This window comes from Ceratotherium simum, chromosome 7 (genome assembly GCF_057802395.1).
Source record: "Ceratotherium simum simum isolate JZ-2026a chromosome 7, ASM5780239v1, whole genome shotgun sequence".
Taxonomy (NCBI): domain Eukaryota; kingdom Metazoa; phylum Chordata; class Mammalia; order Perissodactyla; family Rhinocerotidae; genus Ceratotherium; species Ceratotherium simum.
This window is the reverse complement of record NC_141906.1, coordinates 40,276,300-40,297,150: the sequence shown is the minus strand read 5'-3', so window position 1 is coordinate 40,297,150 and position 20,851 is coordinate 40,276,300. Positions and strand designations below refer to the sequence as shown.

General features: G+C 39.1%; 1 protein-coding gene across 1 annotated transcript in view; it reads left to right on the top strand.

The window, feature by feature from the left end:
• DLG2 (discs large MAGUK scaffold protein 2) overlaps positions 1-20,851 on the top strand; it is a 1,864,788-nt gene that overhangs the window by 396,449 nt on the left and 1,447,488 nt on the right. The window contains exon 4 of the mRNA XM_087433531.1: positions 4,584-4,679. Within this exon, the coding sequence (XP_087289657.1) occupies positions 4,584-4,679 (96 nt within the window). The remainder of the gene's footprint in view (positions 1-4,583; positions 4,680-20,851) is intronic.

Here is a 20,851-nt window from a genome sequence, read left to right as displayed (position 1 = left end):
TAATATTTGCTTTATATATTTAGGTACTCCTATGTTGAGTGTATAAATATTTACATAATCATCACTGTAGCTACCTCTGCTTTCTTTTGGTTTCTATTTGCATGGAATATCTTTTTCCATCTCTTCACTTTCAGTCTATGTGTGTCCTTACATCTAAAATCTGTCTCTTGTAGGCAGCATATAGATGGGTCTTGTTTCTTTATCCATACAGCCACTCCATGTCTTTTGATTGGATAATTTAGTCCATTTACATTTCAAGTAATTATTGATAGGTATGTGCTTATTGCCATTTTGTTAATTATTTTCTAGCTGTTTTTGTAGTTTCTCTCTGCTCCTTTCTTTTTCTCTTGCTCACTTCCTTTGTGGTTTGATGACTTTCTTTAGTAGTATGCTTATATTCCTTTCTTTTTGACTTTTGTGTATTTACTACGGGTTTTTACCTTGTGGTTTCCATGAGGCTTACATATAACAACTTATATCTGTAATAGTCTATTTTAAGTTGATAATAACTTAAGTTTGATCCCATTCTAAAGCTCAACGTTTTTACTCCCCCCTCTAATATTTGCTGATTTTATGTCACATTTTACTTCTTTTTATCTTGTATATCCCTTAACTAATTATTGTAATCATAGTTACTTTAAGATTTTATTTATTCAGTTTTTTCCCCCCAAAGCCCCAGTAGACAGTTGTATGTCATAGGTTCACATCCTTCTAGTTGCTGTACGCGGGACTCGGCCTCACGCTGGACGGAGAAGTGGTGCCTCGGGGCGCTCCCGGGATCCGAACCCGGGCCGCCAGCATCAGAGCGCGCACACTTAACCGCCAAGCCACGGAGCCGGCCCTATAGTTACTTTATTACTTTTTTCTTTTAACCTTCACACTAGCTTTATAAGTAATTAATCCCCTACCTTTACTATATATTTAATTTTCAGTGAGATTTATTCTTTCATTTGAGTTCTTGTTACTAATTAATGCTCTTTCTTTTTAGCTTAAAGAAGTCCCTTTAACATTTCTTGTAAGGCCAACTTAGCGGTGATTAACTTCTTTATCTTTTGCTTGTCTGGGGGGAAACTCTTTATCTCTTTATTGAAGGAGTTCATTCCTGAATGATAACTTTGCTAGGTAGCATATTCTTGGTTGGAAGTTTTTTCTTTTAGCGCTTTGAATATATTGGGCCAATCCCTTCTGGCCTGCAAAGTTTGTGCTGAAAGATCTGCGGATAGTCTTTCGGGGGTTCCCTTGTACATAACAAGTTGTTTTTCTCTTATTGCTTTTAATATTCTCTCCTTGTCTTTAACTTTTGACATTTTAATTATGATGTGTCTTGGTTTGGGTGTCTTTGTGTTCATCTTATTTGGAACTCTCTGGGCTTTCTGGATTTGGATGTCTATTTCCTTCCCCAAGTAAGGGAAGTTTTCAGCCATTATTTCTTCAAATAAGATTTTTTCCTCTTTCTCTCCCTCTTCTCCTTCTAGGAGCCCTATAATGAGAATGTTAATTTGTTTGATGTTGTCCCATAAGTCTCTTAAGCTATCTTCACATTTTTTCACTCTTTTTGCTACTTTGATTGGGTGAGTTCCATTACCTTGTCTTCAAGTTGACTGATCCTTTCTTCTGCTTCATGTAGTCTGCTATTGAACCCCTGTAGTGTGTTTTTCAGTTCAGTTATTGTATTCTTCAGCTCTGTAACTTCTATTTGGTACTTTCTTATATTTTCTGTTTCTTTGTTGAAATTCTCACTGTGTTCATTCATTCTTCTCCCCAGTTCAGTGAGTATCTTTATAACCATTACTTTGAACTCTTTATCAGGTAAATTACTTATCTCTATCTCATTAAGATTTTTTCCTGAGGTTTTATCTTATTCTTTCATTTGGAACATATTCCTTTATTTTTTAATTTTGATTGACTCTCTGTGTTGGTTTCTATACAGTAATGAAACAACCACCTATCCTAGTCTTGAAGGAGTGGCCTCATGTAGGAGATGAACCTTTTCATTTAGCCCTGCCCCAACCCTTAGTCATCTCTCAAACCTCTGTGCTTGTCCAAGAAGCCTATTATATTTTTAATAGCTCCCAGTAGTTGAGTATGTGCCAAGACCTGTCAATATCCCAAAGGGGAAGATCTCACCACTTAGATTCAGGTTGACTAGAGGCCAGACCCTCAGGCAGCAGCTTTTAAAAATATGCAAATATATACAGTCCTGAGAGGCTGCAAGCATAAGCCCCACTGGCTACCAGAGCCAAGTAATCTGGAGGAGTCCTCTGGGTGGCAGTAGCACAAATCGGGGCTCCAGACAAGTGTATAAGCTCCTTTCTGGGAGATACCAGTGAGCTGGAACAAGGCAGAGGGATAGTGACAAGATGGCACCCATAGCCTTGATCCTTGAAAGTAACTGCAGAGGCCACTAAATATGTGCCAAACCTGAAGCTCCAGCACAAGCAAAGTGGCCTCTTTCACAGAAAGACTAGAGAATGTGCCTCGGTTCGCTGTCTGTGCAGTGCCCTGGGGGCTGGTAGCTTGCCAAGAACCATCCCTACAATTGCCACAGTCCCATGGGTCTGAGGAATGCAAGCTCCTCCAGCAGCCACAGCCAGGAGATCAAGGGGTAGCCCCTGGGCATCAGCGAGAAAAACTGGGCACCGGATATGTATAAAATTCTCCTCCCAGAGATGCTGGTGCTCTGGAGCATGGCAGAGGATGAGCTTAAAGACAGCATTTGCTCTCTGAGGTCTCTGGAAAGGATTACAGTCAGCCCCTAGATGCATTAGAATCCTGCACGCCACCCCCACCCTCCCGGGCCACAGTCGTGATGATTAGCAGAAGAGGTCTCCTTCACAGAGAGACTGAACACCTGGGTCTGTTGCCTCTTGCTGTGCCCTGGGGGTGGTAGCTATTTAAAAACTCTTTCTTTGTTAGTTACAGTCCTGTGGGACCAACAAGTGTAAGCCCCACTGGCCACCAGAGCCAGGCATGTAAGAATGTCCCCTGGCAGCAGTCACAAAAATTGAGGCACTAGACAGGGTATGAGCTCTTTTCTGGATGACACTGATTATTACAGTCCAGTGTGACCAGGAATGCGATCTCCCCTGGCCTCCAGATCCAGGCAATCACGAGGCATCCTCCTGGGCAGCAGCCACAAAAATTGGGGACACCAGACACACGTAAAGGCTCCCTTCTGGGAGATACTGGTGTTCTGGAGCTCAGCAGAGGGACAACACAAAGATGGTACCTGCCAGTCTTCAGCCCTGGAGTGTTTTAGCAGGCTCATAGATGTGTGTGTTAAATTAGATGCGTAGTCCTCAGGCCAAGGTTCTAATATAAGTGGGTCAGCCTCCTTCACTTTAAGTCTGGGCATGACAGGCTGCCTCTGAGCTGGGCTCTGGGGTGGGTGAGTCCGAGCACGTGAGCCCTTTGAGAGGTGATCGCTACCGTCTTGTGGTTGTTGGACCTGGAGCCTCATTTGTTTCCACACTTAGATGTTTTAGGGGCTCATCTCTCAAATGCACGTCTTAAAAGTTGGGGTGCCTGATGTGGGGTATGAACCCTTTGTTCCTTAGGGAGAAGCTCAGGTTTTGTGTTCCCTCCCGGTCATGGGTCGCCACATAGCGGGTGGGGTTTATGGCAAGATTGTGTCCCAGACTCTCCCACCTGCTTTAATGTGATTTTCTTTTTGTTTGCCCAATGTGTAATTGTCACTCAGTCAGGCTTTAGTTTTTTTTAAAAGGAAATTGTTTCATATGTAGCTGTAGACTCAGTATGTCCATGGAAGGAGTTGAGTTCAGGATCTTTCTACATCATCATCTTGAAGCTGAACCCCACCTTCCTCTGGTGTGCAACAGAAGGCACAGAGGGGCTCTCCCAGCCTTAGACCCCAAGAAAGATGGAGCCTCTGATTGCTCCCTTCTCTTTGGAATCTATTTCTACTGTGCCTTCCAGAAACCACTTTCTTGAAACCAGTTCCTCAATCCCCAATTCCTTCAGGGCAGTCAATGGAAAGACGACCAAGTGATACATTCACACACAATGGAGAATAACCCTCAGTTTAGGGAACACAAATCTTTTACAATGGTCAGTAAGCAAACCTGTCCTTTGCTCTAGAAGTAGGCATTATTTCTATCATTCAAAGCTGTAGTTATACAAAGATCCTTGAAAAGATAGTCCAGAACAAAGGCAGTCAATGCCTCTGCTTGTTTTAAGGCTCTAACAGGTACCATAGAGTAGATATTCCTGCAAGTACGAGAACTTACATAAGATGAATCAACCCTTCTATCTTCGTCTTCCTATTAACCATGTTCAGCTTTTACACCTTCAATTTACATTTGAATAATCCAAGTTCAATACTCCTTGCTGAAAAGCTTTGAAATTTATAAACTTGTCTTTGAATAACTGTCCCATTTTATGTTTTCTCTTTGGGATCAATACAAAAATGGATTAGACAGTGCATTCATGTTCTAGAACTGACATAAGCAATATCTAATAATATTTATTCAGGTCTCACTTTTTAATGTGCATGTTAAAAGTTTGAAAAACATTTAATTCACATTGCAGAAAATAAGTATTGATTTTTTAAACATTTTTTTTAGTTTACAGGTTGCTGTGGACCAAAGGAAAATGCTTCATGTATTGAGCAAAATAAAGAAAATCAGTGTTTTGAAAATGAAACTGGTGAAAAGACAAGTGTAAGTGTTAGAGTGTTTTCCTTGTTTCTGTGTTTAATGGGCAAGATATGTCTTGTTCTCTGTGGAGTATAATCTAATTTCTGGCTTTGGCCTGGTCAGCATATTGGGTCCTCCCATTATTGAGCTGAGATTGACTGTGTATCATTTTGAGTAGTTGTGTGTTTTCATTTTGAGAATTTTGTTTTCTGTGTTTTGATGTATATTCTTAAGTTGCTGGTGATCACACAACCATTTTGTAAGCTACTTCATTTCTCCTGTCTGGTTCAGGCCTTCTAGAAAAAACCTCACACAACTCTTTGGTAGTGGTTTTCTGGTCCTGTTGGGGGTTATTTTGGCGATAGCTTCCGCTAGGCAACCTGAACACTACTTCAATCATACTTTTTTTTCTTGTGAGGAAGATCAGCCCTGAGCTAACATCCATGCCAATCCTCCTCTTTTTGCTGAGGAAGACTGGCCCTGGGCTAACATCTGTGCCTGTCTTCCTCCACCTTATATGGGACGCCACCATAGCATGGCCTGACAAGCGGTGCCTCAGTGCGGGCCAGGGATCAGAACCTGGCCGCCAGCAGCAGAGCAAGCGCAATTAACCGCTATGCCACGGGGCCGGCCCACCATCATACTTTTTTGTGATTGTCATCTTGTATGTTTATTCAAAACAGGATATCAAAATCAATCATCTACAGGGTAATGTTAAAGAAATCATAGTGCTTTATATGATGAAATCAAGAAGAACTTGAGTGCAAGGAAAGTATGTGTATTTTCCAGTACAAGTATTTTACTAATAGGCAACTCGGACTTAATTTATTTCTGATCAATTGTCACGAGGTGACCCTTATTTACTACGGCCCAGTGATATAAATTGGGGTCCCATTTTCCATTTTATTCATAAAGATACCAAGTTTAATCATGAAAACAATGAAAATAAATCACAAATATTATTTTTATGAACGTGTATTAAGTATTTAAAGCATACATAAAATTCTTCTGTGAGATTATTTCACAGGAATTGAATTTATTGAGACTTCTTGAAATATACCTTCAATGATGTTTCTTATTGTATTTCTTCTAAATCTTCTGTTAGCAAGCAGGGATGGTCTTCATTATGGCTACATAGGCCTTCAAATTGCTTTCCTATGTCTACTGATACTCAATGAGCGGCAAATGTCAGTAAAGGAACAGTTTCTCTGTTGATTATCGTTCATAATCTGGACTGATTTTCTGGCATTGCCCATTGATTAAGCCTCCTACTGTTGACTTGGCTTTGGGATTTGGATAAAGTTCTGAGTCAATCTCAGTTATGAATTTTGATCATTACTGTGAGGAATTTAGTCAAAATAAGAAAGGTTGTGTGGTGAATTGTCCTTCCCTTTTTAAGGAAACCATGGACCTAGAGCCAAATTTAACTAGTGACCAGTTTATAGAATACCTCTATAAAAGACCCTTGTCTCCTCTGCTGAAAATGTTTTTGTTTAATGGAAATGGTGTTATTTAAACTATTGGAGACTGTTATAATATGCTAAATGTACTTCCAGGAAAGGAAGTCATGTAATTTGGCAGTGGCACTGTTTTTCTCTAAAAGAAGAGAGGGAGGGTGGATGTCCATACTGGATTCATGCATACTTAGAAAACAAATTTTTAGACTTTCTGACTGTCCAAGAGGATATTTGTATTTTTGCTTCCTGAAAATGAAGTCATCAGGCCTTAGTAGGATACCAATGTGCCAACATGTCAAGCAGCTAAATTAAATAAATGCTAGCAAATATGTTAGGGAAAGTTTTGTGTTTTTATCATAGGAAAACATATTGCTAGCCTATGCTATTTGAACTCTAAAAGCTTCAGTTTCTTTATCTTTCAGGATAGTTATGAGATTTTAGTGAGATCCTGAATATGAACATGTTTAGTACTGCCTGGCAAATGGTAGATTTTCATTCTATTGAGATGAATTGCAAGTCTTACATTTATTTTATTGACGTGGTAGACTCTATTACAAATAGTTCTTAGGTTTTTCTTGGATTCATGCCTATATTGCGTAACTAAGAGTGTATAACATTTTTTGCCTGGAAACTGCTTGGCCAAGAAGAGGCTCCTGCCTTGCTGATTTCTACTTGTCACTGTTCAAAATAAGTTCTGGTGAATTAAAATAAGCATAAAGTGAGAATTTATTAATTACCTTAAGAAAAAATTTAGTTATATGGCAAACAAAAGAATACTCATGATTATTGTTTGAACATGTTATTCTAACTGTTTAGCTCATAGACCATTCTTCAAAGGCTGTTGATAGTAAACCACAATTTGGAAATCATAATTGTGTAGATCTGATAAATATGACTTTGGTTTCTTCATCTTCACAGTTAGAGTATTAGATCAGATTATTCCTAAGGATTCTTCCAAATCTAAAGTCTAATCATTCTATGACAGTCAATAGCAGGCAATAAATTATATTGATAAATAGAGGACCCACTGATAATATAATTAAAGTATCTTAGCCAGCAATAGCTAATGAGCCCCACACCAATTTAGATTTATGTGATATATATCTAGAACAATAAACAGGAACAGCGTCACCAGGCCACATTAGTTTGAGAAAATTTTAACAACCCAATTCATAGGCTAGTGGTTCTTCAAGTGTGGTCCCCCAACCAGCAGCATTAGCCTCCTTTAGGGACTAGTTGGAAAAGTAAATTCTTGGGCTTCACTCTAGACCAACTAAATCAGAAATGCTGGGGGTGGGGCCTAGACATCTGTTTTCATAAGCCCTCCAAGTGATTCTTAAGTATGCTACAATTTGAGAACAACTGCCATGAGTAATAAACCTCTGGGCTTACCCCGGGGGGGGGTCATTCACCATCTTTCCTGTCACGTGCTTTAAACCAGTCTATTTAGGGAAGGCCCAGAAAGTGATTCAAGGATTTATAAGACAATTAAGTTAGAAGAAATTGCGTATTCTGTAGGTTTCTTGTTTGTGTTTTTCATTTGTTCAGTGATCTGCCCAAAGAACTCTGGAGGCTGATTTTCTAAAATCATTCAGAAACATGTTAGTGTCCTGTATTGCTCTCTACTCTTTCTCAGTTGCCCACTTTTGACTATAGCTTAATTCATCACAGTCTTCTGGAAGCTATTTTGCCAGATGGGAGATATCTTCTCTAAAGGTATTGATCCATGGAAATCAGAATCAGAAATAACTTTCAATTGCATTCCTTGTCTGTGTTCAGCAGGGAACCTTCCCGCCTCCCTTTTCTTTGTTATACTTTTAGCCTAATTTTGATGTGTTTGGAGATGTTTATCTCATCATTGAGGCTTAGACAGCTGATTTCTGCTCCTTACAAAGCAGTGTTTTCAATTGCTCTGGTTTAAGGGCTTAAGTGAATCATGGTGGTGCCACTTGTCATATAATGTGGAAGACCCTGAAGTTACAAAGGGCAATACAATTTCCAAAGTTTGTTGTTGATATGTTTTTCAGAACTGATGAAATTATGTAAATCTAGTGGGAAAATTAAAATTTGGAGAATGAAAATAAAGACATCATTGAGAATGTTAGATCCTTATTGATGAAGAAATATTTTATGTTTAATGTGCTTCCTTCATTTTTATTTATTATTTCCTTTAAACAATTTTAAGTAATTGGAAGTATCTTTTAGGGGTATGTTCTGTGTTTAAATAAACCTAATAAACAAAAGGTAAAGTTTGGAGATTTGGACTCCCAGAGCCCTAGTGAGAAACAATGAGGATTTTTAATCAAATCATAGAGAGGGGAGAGAACCAAAGAAAGAATTGACAAGACTTGGTAATTAAGTAGATTGAGAGCTGCGTGATATCAGAACAAAAATGGGGATATTTAGGTTGACTAATGGATAAATAGGATGAATTCAATGATGACATCTTAAATTTGACATAATAGTGGAACAGCTAAGAGGAAATATTTTGAGAGGAGTTGGACATATTGGTTAATAACCAAGTGTGACATCAAAAGTAGGACAGGGTGATAGAGTGGAAAGAGCAAAAGATCCACAGTCAGAGACCAGAGTTTGTATCTTGGCACTACCACTAATTAGTTGTGTGACCTTGAGCAGATTAAATGACCTCTATTTTTATTTGTAAAATGTAGATAATACCTATTGTGCCTATCCTATAGAGGTGCTATAAGGATCAAATGAAATGGTTAGGACTGTGAAAGGACTGAGAGCTAAGTGCTCTGGTTATTGTGTACATTTGGAGACATGACCAGAGCACTAAATGCCACTCAAAAGTATTTTGTTTTAGATAATATTTTAGTTGTTTGGTATTGCAAATCTAATTTCTTTTTTTTTTTTTTTTGTGAGGAAGATCAGCCCTGAGCTAACATCCATGCTAATCCTCTTCTTTTTTTGCTGAGGAAGACTGGCTCTGAGCTAACATCTATTGCCAATCCTCCTCCTTTTTTTTCCCCAAAGCCCCAGTAGATAGTTGTATGTCGTAGTTGCACATCCTTCTAGTTGCTGTATGTGGGATGCAGCCTCAGCATGGCCAGAGAAGCGGTGCATTGGTGCGCGCCAGGGATCCGAATCCGGGCCTCCAGTAGCGGAGCGCACGCACTTAACCGCTAAACCACGGGGTCGGCCCTGCAAATCTAATTTCTTAAACAGAAAACAGATTCTAGCTAATCTTGTGAATTAGAACTGGTTGGTAAAGGGACTACATGGATACTATGCAAATACTACAATGGATGGGACAGAAAGTTCAGCCTGTTTTAACAAGAACAGATCACACAAGTAATGAGGTGGAGAGAAACTTCACTAGAGGAAACACATCAGACTGGAAAGGTGTAGGGATGGTGTAGGGATGAGTCATAACTGGAAGCCAGAGAACTTGGGTCATTGTCTTTGTACTCTTACTATCTGAGTGTTCTTGGGCAAATCACTATTTATGCCTTAGTTTCCTAATCTAAAGTTAAGGGCTTTGATTAAATAATTTATGGGTCCTTTTAAGTAATAATATGTTCATAACACTTGATAGAATAGGGAAATTATTTTAGAGAATTCCAGCTTGCCCCTAATTTTTTTCCAGACTAAAATGTATCTGTTAATGTACTCTGTTAAACACCTGCATCTTGTAATTAAGAATAATTTTGCAGCTCAGCTCTATTTTTCTATTTACTCTCCTTGCCAATATTTATAAGAAAATTTCTTTTCTTTAATGCCACTCAGCCATGGAAAAGAAGGTTTTTGTGTTTGTTTTAGGGAATGAGAGCAGAACGAGGATGCCCTTGCCTTTATATCTGTACATTAGATGCTCTCCATGGTCCTTATTTTAAAAGTGATGCTCTGAGTTAATCTTCCTGGAGAACTAAATTCAAAAATACTACAGAATCAGAGGATTAAAAGTAATTTTAATGGTAATCCAGGACAATGACCCTCCTCAGTCTTAAATCTCCTCTACTGCTGCCTTGCTAAAGAGGAATCTGTCATCTGCTGGAAAGCCTCTAGTTATAGGATATTTACTACCTCACAAGGTAGCTCATATCATCTGGGTAATTTTAAATATTATGTGGTTATTCTTTTTATTAAATTCATAATACTCAAACTATTTTAGCATTGAGTATATTTTCTATTTTCCAATGTCAGTGAAAGTAAAGTGGCAAACTTCTAAGTATATGGAATTAATGGGGGAATAATCTCTTTCTAATAGAATACTATGGTTAACACTGGTTAATTTGGTTTACTAATTTAAAACATAGAATATAATTAGTCCTCATTTCCAAGTTGATGAAGATATTGTGCTTTATCCTTGAGCAGCTTGTAGTTTGATGAAGATGTTGTGCTTTATCTTTGAGCATTTTGTAGTGCGTCAGGGTCAGTGTTCTGCCTATTAAAGATCAATGACTGGACTTCTGTACTGGCGTTGCAGGAGATAAGATTTTTGTGTTACCAACTCTGACATATTTATAAAGCTATTTTTAATGAGTGAATCCAAATATCAATTTATTTATTTATTAGCTGCCTCTAAAGCAACACAAATACTATAGAAATGAGATTCTGGTCATTTGATGTATCTGTATTTAGGACCCTGGTTTTTAACATATGTGTGAAAACAGTGAAGTATACTCTGTTTCAGATATAGCACACTTAGAACCAAACATTTGAAGTTTATTGTATTTACTACTCCGATCAATGAGGTCAATGATTTTGACATTGTAGCAGATCACCATTATAACAAAGATGGGACGAGACTTGCAGTTAAATGATCAAGGTTCATGTCTTGATTCATCCACTCTCAATGGAGTGCCCACCATGCACTGGTTTACCAATTCAATAGCTATATAAATTTGGGCAATTCAATTTTTCTGGGTCTCGGTTTCATCACCTGTAAAATTATACTTAATTCACTGGTTATGAATACTTAATGATAATATGTACATGAATGTGCCTAACCATAGTCTGTTCAATAAAAAGTTAATGCTGAATCTGAAGACTATTCTTTTTTTTTTTTGTGAGGAATATCAGCCCTGAGCTAACATCCATGCCAATCCTCCTCTTTTGGCTGAGGAAGACCGGCCCTGAGCTAACATCTATTGCCAATCCTCCTCCTTTTTTTCCATTTTTCTCCCCAAAGCCCCAGTAGATAGTTGTATGTCATAGTTGCACATCCTTCTAGTTGCTGTATGTGGGACGCCGCCTCAGCATGGCTGAACAAGCGGTGCATTGGTGCACGCCCGGGATCCGAACCCCAGGCCACCAGTAGCTGAGCGCACGCACTTAACCGCTAAGCCACGGTGCCGGGCCCTGAAGGCTATTCTTTATTCTATACATTCATAAATACTATGGCTAGTGTAAATCACATCTTTAGAAACCAAGCTATATTGAAAGCAATAGATTGTAAATTTCATGTTGGACTCCTGATTCTAACTCTGTTTTAAAAATAAGAGTTTCCTTGTGATACATCTTATTAATTAGTTCAAAAAAGTCTTAGCATCTGCTGTATGCTAGGCGCTGTTCTAAACACTGGTGATACACCCATAGACAAAACAGATAAGCTTCTTTCTCTCAGGAATAAATTTCAAATAAAGGATATAGTAAGATATGAGTAAAGAAAATAATTTCAGATTGTGATAATTGCTATGAAGGAAATAAACAGGATTATGTAATGCAGAATGATGGAAGGGAATCTAATTAAAGAGGTCAACTGGGGAAGGTCTTACTGAAGTGGTAACATCTAAGCAGAGACCTAAATGATGAGAATCATGTGATAACACAGGGGAAGAGACTTTCTGGTAGAAGGAACAACAAATTCAAGGCCATGAGAAAGAATGACAGTGAAATACTGTATTTGAGGAACAGATAGCAGGCTGGTGTGATGGGATGTGGGAAGGTGGAGTGTGGGAAGGGCGTTTAGCAATACAACTGAGGTTATTTATATTAACTTGAAAGCAAAATTGCATTTTAGACCATATACCTTTTTAGATTTGTGGCTTGTGCACAACTATTTGAATTTCTGAACTCTATTCAACTCATAGCATTGTATAATAGTAGGAAAAATTGAGCCTTACAAGGAATGTATTTGATGTTCAGCAAAGTTTATATAAACTTTGATTTGTTAGGGAAACAATTTTTACTGAATGTTTTCATCATTTATAGTTTACCATCTATAATTATCTAAATTTCAAAGGTTGTTTAGATTTTGATGATAATAATAAGGGGGGAGAGTTACATGGTTATCAATTAGCTATGCTCCAATTAATTTATATAAGCAAAATTGACATGCAATTCTGGTCTATACAATTAAAAACTATCGTGAGAAAGCAGGTGAAAAGTGAACACTTCTTGATTTCTGTAGCAATTTTTGATTCACTTAAAATTTTTCTTATTTAATTTTTATGCTTCTCTTACAAAGAAACACACACATTTAACCTGCACAGAATACACGGACTCCTGTCTTTCATGTTTTATTTTCAGGATCCAGTACTATCTAGATATTTTTTTATTATGGAAACTCTCTGGAAAAGTCGGTCCTTTTCTAGTTGATCCTAATTTCCTGTTTGCCTCTGGAGAGTTTGGAAATGAGGGCAGGCATTTTGCCATGACCTGCCTGCAGTCTATTTATTTTACTAAGCGAACAAGCTTTGCACGTGTCATTCGTGTGCCTGCTGTCCTGAGTATATGGGGAACAGGCCGACAGGGATGGGAGTCCATGTGGGTGGATTTCTTCAATTATTTCCCTTGGAGCTAATCTTTCTAAGATTAGTGGAGTCCATTCCTTCTGGGTTGCTGCCAAGGCCCTTATAGGCTACAAAGCCCTCAGTGTGGGAGCCTAGAGATGTGCCTGTCTTTTTACGGCGATCCCAAGTTGTTTGTAATTAGTCTGCACAGAATCCAGGATACGTTTGGCTAGAGAGGGCCTTTTGGATCTGTCTGTACCACACTTTCAGGTTGGACCCAGGGAAGCAGAACCTGCCTCAGGATTTGAGATATGATGAGATGGAAAGCACACGGACTTGGCACTCTGGGTTGGAGTCACCTAGGTGCTGTGTCATCTAGGGCAAATTGTATAATCTTAGGGAGCTTCAGTGTCTTCATCTATAAGATGAAGATTTCCTTTCTGAAGGGTATTGTGACCATCAGAGATAATAGGTATAAAGTATCTGCCAAGATACTTCAGATAATAGCCCCTTGATATATTACTGCTATTATTAATAAAAAAAAAAGCTTATATTTATTAGTGTTTTTCTATCACAAGGGCAAATGTCTAGTTTTAGCAGCATGCTGTGGTTGTTGCAGCACTTCAGCTGGAAACTGCCCTTTTCCATTATAGATCAGATTGTTCCAAACCAACTTTCTTGCATTAGACTAGATTTGCCAATAAAAATATTAGTAGTCGCAAATATCTTCAGCTATATGCATCAATCTATTTCTTTCTTAAATGTATATAATATGTCTATTATATATATTCTTTCATATATATATAGTTACTATATGCGTATATGGTTCTCATGTAGACAAAGAGTGCATATCGTAGGTTTTTAAAAAATCTCATATCAAGCAAAATAAATGGGATAACCGGAGGTCTGATCATTCTTTCATTCCCCAAATATTTATTTTGTACCTCTTAAATGCAGGTACCATGCTAGGTGCCAAAGATATACATTATATCTGCCCTCAAGTGAATTAGATTCTAGGAGAATAAGCACAGCGTATATTTTACCACCAGAGATTTTTTCCCCTGTTGGCAACAACAAAATAATACATTTAAATGGTTAAGGTACAGGTTTAATGCAAGTAATTTATAATAGTAATTTTCTGATACCAAACTTCTAATGATAGATTTTACTAAGAATCAATATGTTCCTGGCTTGATATCATTAACCTCAAGGAATATCAAGTAAAGCAGTTTACAGGCTGTGGCTTTATATCTTGCCCCACGCTTCTTGTGAAGTCACATGCCCAACTGAGCTCTATGTCTGTAAAAAAATTACTTTAATTGGATGCCTTGTTAATTTTAAAAATAAAACAATGTTTCCCTTGAGGTGAAGGAGTGGATTATCTTCTATCTTCTTTATATGTGAGAAAATCAATGGAAGGCAAGGTATACATAAAGTAGAAATCTGCATCCTAAGTGGAACTACATTTTACAATGCTAACTGTTTACTTGTATCTAAACATACAAACGTTACCCAATTAATCACATGTGGTAAATACAACCTAATGATTATAGAACGTGTGTATTCTACATGCTTTTACAGCACATTTGTACTCACTTAATATTATATGAATGATGCTCTTTTTTTCCCTCAGCAGAGACTGCGTGTTCAGTTCGTGAAACGCCTGCTCTAAAGTACTTTTATTTAATGAAAACTCTTTGGATTTTTTCATGTAAGCTGATTGTAGAAAGATGAAAGATATTATTGATTCATTTCTTTTTCAAATATAATAGAGTGCATAGAATTCTTCTTCCTCACAACTTCTAGCTAACTTCTGTGGGTCCTTCTCAACTCAGCTCAAGGTTTCTCTCTAGAAAGCCTTCTCCCATCTTCCTGACTACTGCATTCCGGAGTAAAAGCCTCTACTTTGCGATTCTCAAACACCCCAGTGCTTGCTGTACTGTACTATAGCTGTTGATTCACTTGTGGGCGGGGATTCTGCTAGCTTGTGCTCACCCTTGTGTTTCCTTATAAGTACATTCTCAGGTATATCTGTTGAATGAATGAGATACTAGACTAGGCAATAGGAATATAGCATCAAAACTGCCTTTAAGGGGCTCGCAGACTAGAAGGTGATACAGACAATCAAAAAATCATATAGTGAGCCCTCAGCAAACATGTTGACTTACGGAGTGTATGTGGTATGCCAGGAGCTATGCTAGATGACTTGCCTTTCATTTCTGCAGGTCTTTGTAGTTTACAAAGTGCTTTCATTGTGATCAGCCAGGGTCAGAAGACTAATCAGGCTCCCTCTGCCAGTTTGCCCATATCTTAGCTTTCTCCACTCTGGGAAAATGGAATGTAGTTTCAAAGGTACCTTTCTTCCAAGGATACCTTGTAAAATATCCATCTTACTCTGCTGCCCAATTTACTTCCTTTCTATTTCTAATCTCTGACTGTCTCTGTTCTGATCATGACTAACAAAGCCCTAGACTTGCAGTAAGTTACCAGGTATATATCCTTGGGAAGTCTTTTAAACTTGCAAGCTCGTGAGAATGTCACAAGTGCTTCGTCAACTTTAAAGTGCTATAGGGGAGAGGGAGTCAAGATGGCGGCGTAGGCAGACTCGGAACTCACCTCCTCCCGTGGACACAGCCAATTTACAACTACTCGTGGAAAAATTACCCCTGAGACAGAGCTGAAAACTGGATGAGAGGAACTCCTGCAACAACGGACAATCCTAACTGGGGTGTAAGAGGCAGAGACTCCCTTCCGGAGAGGAAAAACGCCGCCTTCACAAGCCGCCAGCTTCACGGCCGCCGGGAGCAGCTCACAGGTACGCAGCCTCCCTGGAGGCGCGGGGCCCTGAGCCGGGAGCGCCCCCGCTGTGGGCATTGTGTGGACCCAGCACAATCGAGACCAGCGGCATAATATCTGACTTTGCTGCTACTAAAGCATTGGGTAGCATCCCCAGAAAACCCGGCTCACAAAGAAACTAAAACTGGCTCTTAAAGGGCCCGCGCACAAACTCACCCGTTCCAGAAAGCATCCTAAAATCACCAGAAAGAAAGGTGCACACTGCTTTGGTGACAAGAGACTCACCTAATAGGCCCTGAGTGCATCTCGGTGAGGGTGAGACCTCTCCAGGGACTGGGACATTGGCGGCGCCATTGTTGTGGCCTGGTGTGAGCGTGCTGACACAGACGCCATTGGCGTTTTCCCTGGGACCTGCTAGCCCAGGGTCTGCTCCACCCGCTAGAGCACCGATTTAATCCAGCTCAGCCAGGGCAGGCAGCCCACCCTAGAGACTGGCCCCACCTAACAACAAACCCTCAGGCAACGTGTGGGCCTGCATAGATTGGTGACTGGATTTTCTGCAGCCTGGCAACTGAGCTGACTTGAGCGGGGCAGGGTGTGCACAAGGAGCGGGTGGAGAGTGTGGGGTGGTGGCGGAGTGTGTGGGGCTCCCGCCGTGGAGAGACTGGGTCCGCTGGGGGAGGTCGGGGGCCTCCCGCGGGGCGGGACTGTGTTGACTGTGTGTGTGGACCTCTGGGCAGCAGGGCTTGTCAGCTGCAGAAGACTTGTGCTTCTCAAAGACCCACATAGGAGGTTTGCCCCACCTTCCAAAGCCTGAAACAATTGGGTGCTCCTGTGCCTGAGGCCAGCCCCACCCAGCTGCAATCCTCAGAGAGCTGACAAGAGACCTAATAGGCTAGAGGTTTACAGCAATTCTAAGGCCCTGAGCCTAACAACCTGCCACGCTGGGGGCCTACTCACTTAAAAGAAATACTGCAACACAGATGTGGTATTAGAACTTGCAGCCAACTGTGCTGGGGCTCCTCACACCTGATAAAGAGACTGAAGGGCCCACAACAACTACAAGCAGCTGAGCATTACAACAGCTGGCCAGGAGCATAACTCAGCCTCCCTGGGCGCCTATAGGGAGAGCTAACAGGCCACAATAGAAGCACACACGTAGCCCACATAGGGGCCACCCCTGGAACATTGAGAACTGAGGGAAGCACACTGGAAGCCTCCTAAGCCATCACTTACATAAGGTCACCTATCCAAGAGCTGGAGACGTAGCTGACCTACCTAATACATAGACACAAGCACAGGGAAAGAGGCAAAATGAGGAGGCAAAAGAATACATTCCAAGTAAGGGAACAGGACAAAACCCCAGATAAGGAACTAAGTGAAACAGAAATGAGCAACCTACCCGACAGAGAGTTCAAACTAAGAGTGTTAAGGATGCTAACTGATCTGGGGAGAAGAATAGATGAACTCAGTGAGAATGTCAACAAAGAAATGGAAGATATAAAAAGAACCAGTAAGAAATGAAGAATACAATACTGGAAATGAAAAATTCATTAGAGGGACTCAAAAGCAGAGTAGAGGATACAGAAGAACGGATCTGTGAGCTGGAAGAAAGACTAGAAGAAATTACCCAAGGTGAACAGGTAAAAGAGAAAAGAATTAAAAAGAGTGAGGACAGTCTAAGGGACCTCTGGGACAACATCAAGCGCACTAACATCCGTGTTATAGGTGTCCCGGAAGGAGAAGAGCGAGACAAGGGGGCAGAGAATCTATTTCAAGAAATAATAGATGAAAACTTCCCTAACCTAAGGAAGGAAACAGACATCCAGGTACAGGAGGCACAGAGAGCCCCAAACAAGATAAACCCAAAGAGGCCCACACCAAGACACATCATAATCAAAATGTCCAGAATTAAAGATAAAGAGAGAATCCTAAAAGCCACAAGAGAATGTCAAGTTACATACAAAGGAAACCCCATAAGGCTATCAGCTGACTTCTCAGCAGAAACCTTACAGGCTAGAAGAGAATGGCACGATATATTTAAAGTGCTAAAAGGAAAAAACTTACAGCCAAGAATACTCTACCCAGCAAGGTTATCGTTCAAAATGGAAGGAGAGATCAAAAATTTCCCAGACAAGCAAAAATTAAAGGAGTTTGTCACCAAGAAACCAGTGTTACAAGAAATGTTAAAGGGACTGATTTAAGGGGAAAAGAGAAGACCACAAATAGGAAAAATTATCTATTTCCACGATTAGAATGTAATGGATACAAATGCACAAAAAAGAAGTTGGATATGATATCAAAAACAAAAGGAGGGAGGAGGGTAGTTAAAGAGTACAGCTTTCAGACAGAGGTCAAACTAAAGTGACCATCAATTCTGTATAGAAGAAGTAAGGAACAGAGAAGGACTACTAAAACACTGAGGGAAAAAAAAAAAAAGTTAAAAAATGGCAGTAAGTACATACTTATCAATAGCTACTTTAAATGTCAATGGACTAAATGCTCCAATTAAAAGGCATAGGGTGGCTGACTGGATTAAAACAAGACCCATATATATGCTGCATACAAGAGACACACTTCAGACCTAAAGACACTCACAAACTGAAAGTGAAGGGATGGAAAAAGATACTCCACGCAAATGGCAATGAAAAGAAAGCAGGGGTAGCAGTACTCATATCAGACAAAATAGACTTTAAAACAAAAACTGTAAAACGAGACAAAGAAGGGCATTACATAATGATCAAGGGAACAATCCAACAAGAGGATATAACACTTGTAAATATCTACGCACCCAATGTAGGTGCACCTAAATATATAAAGCAATTATTAACAGACATAAAAACAGAAATAGACAGTAACACAATAATAGTAGGGGATTTAACACTCCACTTACACCAACGGATAGATCATCCAAACAGAAGATCAATAAGGAAACATTGGCCTTAAACGACACACTAGAACAGATGGACCTAGTAGATATATACAGAGCATTCCATCCAAAAACCGAAGAATACACGTTCTTTTCAAATGCACATGGAACATTCTCCAGGATTGATCACATATTAGGCCACAAAACAAGTCTCCATAAATTTAAGAAGATTGAAATAATACCAACCATCTTTTCTGACCACAACGGTATGAAACTAGAAATCAACTATAGGAAGAAAATCAGAAAAGCCACAAATACATGGAGATTAAACAAAATGCTACTGAACAACGATTGGGTTAACGAAGAAATCAAAGAAGAAATCAAAAAATACCTGGAGACAAATGAAAATGAAAATACGACATGCCAGAATTTATGGGATACAGCAAAAGCGGTTCTAAGAGGGAAGTTTATAGCAATACAGGCCTATCTCAACAAACAAGAAAAATCTCAAATAAACAATCTAACAATGCACCTAAAGGAACTGGAAAAAGAAGAACAAACAAAGCCCAAAATCAGTAGAAGAAGGGAAATAATAAAAATCAGAGCAGAAATAAATGAAATAGAGACCAAAAAAAAATAGAAAAAATTAATAAAACCAAGAGCTGGTTCTTTGAAAAGATAAACAAAATTGACAAACCTTTAGCTAGACTCACCAAGAAAAAAAGAGAGAAGGCACAAATAAGTAAAATCAGAAATGAAAGAGGAGAGGTTACAACAGACACCTCAGAAATACAAAAGATTATAAGAGAATACTATGAAAAACTATATGCCAACCAATTCGACAATCTGGAAGAAATGGATAAATTCTTAGAATCACACAACCTTCCAAAACTGGATCAAGAAGAAGTAGAGAATTTGAATAGACCAATCACCAGTAAGGAGATCGAAACAGTAATCAAAAACCTCCCCAAAAATAAAAGTCCAGGACCAGATGGCTTCCCTGGTGAATTCTACCAAACATTCAAAGAAGAGTTAATACCTATCCTTCTCAAACTCTTCCAAAAAATTGAGGAGGGGAAGCTCCTAACTCATTCTCTGAAGCTGACATTACCCTGATACCAAAACCAGACAAGGACAACACAAAAAGAAAATTACAGGCCAATATCACTGATGAACATCGATCTGAAAATCCTCAACAAAATACTAGCAAATCGCATACAACAATACGTTAAAAGATTATACACCATGATCAAGTGGGATTTATTCCAGGTATGCAGGGATGGTTTAACATTCGCAAATCAATCAACGTAATACACCACATTAATAAAATGAAGAATAAAAATCACATGATCATCTCAATAGATGCAGAGAAAGCATTTGACAAGATACAGCATCCATTTATGATAAAAACTCTGAATAAAATGGGTATAGAAGGAAAGTACCTCAACATAATAAAGACCATATATGAGAAACCCACAGCTAATATCATCCTCAATGGTGAAAAACTGAAAGCTATCCCTCTAAGAACAGGAACCAGACAAGGATGCCCACTGTCACCACTCCTATTTAACATAGTATTGGAAGTCCTAGCCAGAGCAATCAGGCAAGAGAAAGAAATAAAAGGGATCCAAATTGGAAAGGAAGAAGTGAAACTGTCACTATTTGCAGATGACATGATTTTATATATAGAAAACCCTAAAGAATCCACCAGAAAACTTTTAGAAGTAATAAACGACTATGGTAAAGTTGCAGGATACAAAATCAACATACAAAAATCAGTTGCATTTCTGTACACTAACAACGAAGTAGCAGAAAGAGAAATTAAGAATACAATCCCATTTACAATTGCAACAAAAGAATAAAATACCTAGGAATAACCTTAACCAAAGAGGTGAAAGATCTGTACACGAAAACTATAAAACATTGCTGAAAGAAATTGAAGAGGACACAAAGAAATGGAAAGATATTCCGTGCTCTTGGATTGGAAGAATTAACATAGTTAAGATGTCCATACTTCCTAAAGCCATCTATAGATTCAATGCAATCCCTATCAAAGTTCCAACAACATTTTTCACAGAAATAGAACAAAGAATCCTAAAATTTATATGGAACAACAAAAGACCCCGAATAGCTAAAGGAATCCTGAGAAAAAAGAACAAAGCTGGAGGTATCACACTCCCTGATTTCAAAATATACTACAAAGCTATAGTAACCAAAACAGCATGGTACTGGCACGAAAACAGACACACAGATCAATGGAATAGAATCGAAAGCCCAGAAATAAACCCACACATCTATGGACAGCTAATCTTCGACAAAGGAGCCAAGAACATACAATGGGGAAAAGAAAGTCTCTTCAACAAATGGTGTTGGGAA